Consider the following 6,277-nt stretch of genomic DNA (forward strand, 5'->3'; position numbering starts at 1 on the left):
GTAAAGGCTGAGGGCAGAGCAGCAATTGGGTTTAGACTTGTTTTTGAAATGCCTTTCAGACACTGAAGCAGAGGTAACTGAATAAGCAGTTGGATATATGAGTCTGGAGTTCCAGGAAGAGGTCTGGGCTGGATATACATTTAGGATATATTTTTTCAGATAAAGATAGAATTTTAGGGCAAGAACCTGGATGAGACTCTTAAGTGAGGATGGGTATAGAAGAGGGTTAAGGAGCAAATCCTTGGAAATTCCAGTACTGATGGATCAGGAAAAGAATAAGAACCAACAAAGAAGCAGAAGGAGCATCTTGTGGGTTAGGAGGAAAACTAAGAGGATGTGTTGTCCTGGAAGCTAAGTTAAGAAGATATATCAAGGAGAGGGTAATAATCAACTAAGTCTAGTGCTTCTGAATAAGTGAGATGAATTTACTATTGGATTTTACATCATGGAAGTTTTATTCAGGATCTTGATCAGAGAAATTTCAGTAGAATGACAGAGGTACAGATCTAATTAAAGTGTATTTTAAAATAGGAAAGAGGGCAGCCCAGGGGGCTCAGCAGTTTAGCTCCTGCCTTCAGCCCAGGGCATGATCCTGGAGTCCCAGGATCGAGTCCCACGTCAGGCTCCCGGCATGGAGCCTGATTCTCCCTCTGCCTGTGTCTCTGCCTCTCTCCCTCTCTCTCCCATGAATAAATAAATAAAATCTTTGAAAAAAAATAAAATAGGAAAGAGATTGGAGACAGGTAGTCTTCATGGAATTTTGTTGAAAAGGGAGATTTCTTTTTCAGTGTCCCCCACAGCTACTAAAAATTATGTTTCTCAACCTTTTCCAGCCTGTTCTCAGCTTTTTCATTGCTTCTTGATTACATTATCTTACAGGCATATGCCCCGGTGAATCTTAATGATGTATTAATAAAAACTCTTTTTTTTTTTTTTTTACTGAAGTAAGTCACTTCAAAAGGAGTTATCTTTTCCTAGTCTTGTGTGTTGTCCCTTTATTTACAGTATATGCATTTAGGGCTCTACATTTTCCTCTAAAATGTCCTAGCTCTGTTAGCACTCAGTTTATTAGAGAAGAAATTCTGTCCTTTCCGATTACTGAACTTACCAAGTATGAACTGAGATGGATTCTATCAGAGATTAATGAAAGGTCCAGTCAGGCGTCTCCAGTTCTGGAAGAGTTTATATTTACTGATAAGTTATGGTACAGATACAGAGACTCAACTGACTGGGGAGAGCAGGGGAGGAGTCATAAATCCTAGCAGACAGATTTATATCCAAGTCATTTCTTCTTTAGGTTTGGTAAACACAAACACTGTACTCTTGTAGTACCCAGTCTTCTATTTAGCTAGACCAGCAGCACCCAGAAGTGAGTCATGGCATTCCAGGCATCATTACTATGTCCTCGGAACAGGCTTTACAGGCACAGGTAACCATTATAACCATTTCACCCAGCCAGTGATGGGTTCCAAATATTGAGCAAGAAGAAATCCAGTTATCGAAGCTGAATGATGGGTTTAAGAGGGAGTTTCTTATACTGTTCTCTCTTTTTTATGGAGCAGATATTGAAGTTTTTAAAATGAAGTCCAAATGAGTACTCTCCCAACTCTCCCTAGATCTCCGGCCCAATCTCCTCAGTGACATAATTCTGATCACTACCCTCTGTCTCACTTTCTCAAAATATAGTCAACATTCACTTTTAATAATGGACAATTCCTTTTATAAAAAGCCTTACTTGGAAAATTCAAACATAAACAAAAGTAGAGAGAATAAGCTGATCCACTGGGACCCATGACCCACCCTTAATAGTTATCAGCATCTTCCTATTCTTCTATCTATATTCCCACTACTCTTTTATTTTTTTGCTAAAGTATTTAAAGCAAGTTCAGCAAATCATATTTTGTCCATAAATAGTTCAGTGTATAACTAAACCTTTTTTTTTTACTAATAATAATCTGTTTGATGGTTTTATTCTAAATATATTATTTTTCTTATGTTGTCTCCATACCGCCTCAGGCATTATAATTACAAGTAATCCCACCACATCCTTTAAGATGTCTACTAGGCTTCCTTCGGGCTTTACTCAGGGTTTCTTTTTATCCCTCTTCTCTCTTCCTTAGTATATTGGATTTTTAAGAATTGTGTTAAAATACACGTGAAATAAAATTTACCATCTTAACTAATTTTAAGCGTAAAGTTCAGTGTTGTTAAGTACACTCACATTGTTGTGCACACAATCTCCAAAACTGAAACTCTATACCCATTAAACAACTCCCATTCCTTCTTCCTCCCAGCTCTTGGCAAATATCTACTTTGAATCTCTCTGACTTTAACTATTCCAGGTATCTCATATAAGTGGAATTAAATATTTGAAAGACAAATACATTATTTGTATTTGTCAAAATGTGACTGGAGAGATTTTTCATTTCTAGGAAAAGAAATAGATGCAACTTCTAGCTCTTAGATTTATATTGATCTTTTTTACTGACTATAGAAAGAATGTATAACATGTAACTGAGTACATATTTATAGAATAAACAATTAGGTTTTTAGAGAGAAGCAGAATTTTAGAGAACATTTACTTTAACTAGGTGTATAGATAAGGCAAATAAATAATGTATTTGTCTTTCCGTGACTTGTTTATTTCACTGAGCATAATGTCCTCAAGTCTTATCTATGGTAGAGGCGGAGTCAGAATTTCCTTCCTTGTTAAGGCTTCCACCTTTTTTGGCTCCTGTGAATTGAATAATGCTGCTTTTATGAATGTATACAAATAACTCTTTGAAACTCTGCTTTCAACTCTTTGGGGCATATACCTAGACATAGAATAACTATAGGATTCCAAAAATTCTGTTTTCAAGTTTTTGAGGAACCACCATACTGTTTTTCATAGTCACTGAACCATTTTACATTCTCACCAACAGTGCACCAGGGTTGTAATTTCTCCACATCCTTACCAACATTTGTTATCTTCTGTTTTTTTTTATAGTAGTCTTACTAATGGAAGGGAGAGATAAACACTCTCTTTAGATGTTATTATAATAATTATCACAATTAACAAAATAAACAGTAATTCTTTCATATCTTGTAGTAAAGAAGGGATTTCCAACATGCATTTCCCATGGTTTTTCCCGTATCTCCATCATTCTGTTTCCCAAGATCAGAAGCTTTGGAGTCACCACTGATTCCTTTCTTCTCTCATCCCACACTAATTCATTAGAACAATCTCAAAATACGGGATTATATAACAGTAGGTTCCTGCTAAAACAAATCTTGGATCGTAACACTCCTCTGCTCAAAATCTTTTAGTAGCTCCCCATTTCACACTCAGTAAAATCAGTCTTTACAATGGCCTGTGTAAACTGAGTCCAGATTACCTATCTGAGCTGATATCTTAGCTCTTTCCAGTTAATTCAATCTGCTTTAGGCACTTGTGCCATCTTTTTTTGTATTATTATTGGAGTTCAATTTGCCAACATATAGCATATAACCCAGTGCTCATCCTGTCACCCAGTGCCCCCCTCAGTGCCCATTACCCAGTCACTCCAACCCCCCACCCACCTCCCTTTCCACTACTCCTTGTTCGTTTCCCAGAATTAGGAGTCCATCTTGATGATCCTTCAATACACTATCAGGCTCCTAGCTCAGGGCCTTTGCACTTACCTATTTTTCTTGCCTAGAATGCTCTTTTCCTCTGGTATCTGCTTGACTCACTCCCTAATTCCTTTGAAATGTCAGCTTCCCAGGGAGGCCTTGCCTAAACACCTTTAAAAAAAATAGAAACCACTACCCGCCCTCAAGAATTCTTTGTTCCCCTCCCCAGCTTTATTTTATCCTGTAAACTTTATCATTATCTGACATATGTTTTTATTTGCTATTTTCTGACCCTATAATTAAAATATAAGCTTCAAATGGATAAGAATTTTTAGATAGATCCTTGACATATGATGTTCAATAAATAATTGTTGAGCCAATTCAATTCATATATATATACACATATTTTTGTGGTTGCTCCCCAGATCTGCGTCACAACTTTAAAAGCAAAATGAAAGAAAGTATTCCCTTCCAGAGCAAGAAGACTGGCATAAATTGGACAGATGATGAAAAAAGAATCTACAGGGATAAACGAATACCTCAAACTCAAGAAATATTGCAGTATTTGCTCCCTAGCATGGAAAGCACTAAAAATGTGCAAACCCCTCAGATAAAACAAATACTCAATCCAAGAACCAACTTCCAAATTCAACATCAGTAAGTCAATAAAATTTTATCATTCTCAGCTATGTAATGCCTTTTTTATAAGGAAGCAATGCTTATTACTTCATTATCCTAAGAAACAAAACATTTGCTCTTAAAAATGGTGGCAGCTGTACCACATTTGACAAAGCAACAAAAACCCAAAGCCATCAGAAAATACTGGATATGTGAAGGGAATAGGTTATCAGGCCTTATTTGATTGTTTATTTGCATGAAATCACTCATTAACTTGGATCTATGAGTAAAGTAGGCATGAATAAAAGTATAACTGTATCATGACTTCAGATTTCTCTGATGTGTTTAAGCCTTATAATCCTAGGGAGCTTAGGATTTATAACTTATTATAAGATTTATTTACTTATTTTAGAGAGAGAGAGTGAGGGTTGGGGGGGGAGAGGGAGCGAGAATCTGAAGCAGACTCCCCACTGAGTGCAGAGCCTAATGCAGGGCTCCACCACACAACCATGAGATCATGATCTGAGCTGAAACCAAGAGTCTAATTGACCATCCAGGTGCCCTGATGTTCATTTCTGTATTATTCATAAGAATCAAAAAGAGGGACGCCTGGGTGGCTTAGCAGTTGAGCATCTGCCTCTGGCTCAGGGCGTGATCCCAGAGTCCCAGGATCCAGTCCCACATTGGGCTCCCTGCACAGAGCCTGCTTCTCCCCCTGCCTGTGTCCTTGCCTCTCTCTCTGTGTGTCTCTCATGAATAAATAAATAAAATCTTAAAAGAAAAAGAGTCAAAGAGAAAGGAAAAGAAATGAACCTAAGTGTTCAACAATAGAAAATTGCTTAAATTATAGTACGTCCATAAAATAAAATATTACATAGCTATGAAATATTATAAATACAGATTAACGTGAGATAATGTTCACAATACATAAGTGAACAAAAGCTATAGAACAACTTTGGTATGGTTGTATTTATAGACTATGTAAATATATAATGTGTGCATATTATACACATTCAAACACATATACACCTAGAAAAATCCCTGGTAGCACATAATCCCAACAATGATTATCTCTGGATAAAACACTGGCAGAGTATAATATTCCTCTTTATGCTTTTTCCCCTAAGTTTTTATTAATGCCTATTTTTTATAGTATAATCAGCAAAGTCAATAAAATTACAAGAATAGGCAATTGGTGACAGTTTCTAGTTAGAAGGGATAGCTATCATGCTGGGGAAGGCAGTGCCTTCCTAGTATCTACTAGGTCAACTAATATGGACAAAACAGATAAGCATAGGTCCAGGCAAACAAGGAATCAATCACACATGACAGTATCAGTAGACTCAAAACTCAGGAAACTAAAAACAAAATACAGTGGACCTAGGCAAAGGTGACAATTAAGACCTAGCCTGATTTTTAATCATTATTTTCGTGAGAGATTTCTTAGGGGCTGGAACTTAAATTGTTCTGTTCTTAACCAAAATGAATGAATCTACTGAACACTAATCAATATATTATCAAGATGACTTACATCTCTTTATCTCTGTCAAGCATTGGTCAGAATCAGATATTAAGGAATAAATCTCATATTTGGCATTCCATCTGTTAATGATAAAAATTCTTGAGAAGGACTATGCAGATCAAAATGTGACTGGAGAGATTTTTCATTTCTAGGAAGAAGAAATAGATGCAACTTCTAGCTCTTAGATTTATATTGATATTTTTTACTGACTATAGAAAAAATGTGTAACATGTAACTGAGTACATTTTTATAGAATAAACAAGTAGGTTTTTAGAGAGAGGTGGAACTTTAGAGAACATTTACTTTAACTAGGTGTATAGATAAGGCACTGAGCCCCAGAGTGGCCATTGTATCAGGAAACTGGGGGGTATCTCAATAAACATAGACTCTTGGCATTCAGAAGTACAGGATTGGGGTACTTCTGAAAAATCATGTCTAGAAATTGAAGGCTTAGATCATTCTCATAGAAATAATGGTAAAAGTCCTAAAGGAAGATGAATTCACCAAAGGATTTAAAAATATGACTTAAACTATGACAGATAC

The 6,277-nt window shown here is 36.3% G+C and overlaps 1 protein-coding gene and 1 long non-coding RNA gene across 15 annotated transcripts in view; one reads left to right on the forward strand and one right to left on the reverse strand.

The window, feature by feature from the left end:
• The window catches only part of AGBL3 (AGBL carboxypeptidase 3), a 65,542-nt gene that overhangs the window by 48,962 nt on the left and 10,303 nt on the right, over positions 1–6,277 (forward strand). For all 14 annotated transcript variants that reach the window (XR_007402797.1, XM_025464161.3, XM_025464162.3 and 11 more), the window contains one exon: positions 4,020–4,251. Coding sequence is in view for 13 of the 14 variants with exons in the window: in XM_025464161.3 (XP_025319946.3) it covers positions 4,020–4,251 (232 nt within the window). In the remaining variant the exon portion in view is untranslated. The remainder of the gene's footprint in view (positions 1–4,019; positions 4,252–6,277) is intronic.
• Positions 1–6,277, reverse strand: part of LOC118350876 (uncharacterized) — a 36,200-nt gene that overhangs the window by 13,054 nt on the left and 16,869 nt on the right. The gene's annotated exons all lie outside the window — the stretch shown is intronic.

This window comes from Canis lupus, chromosome 16 (genome assembly GCF_003254725.2).
Source record: "Canis lupus dingo isolate Sandy chromosome 16, ASM325472v2, whole genome shotgun sequence".
NCBI classification, from domain to species: Eukaryota; Metazoa; Chordata; class Mammalia; order Carnivora; family Canidae; genus Canis; species Canis lupus.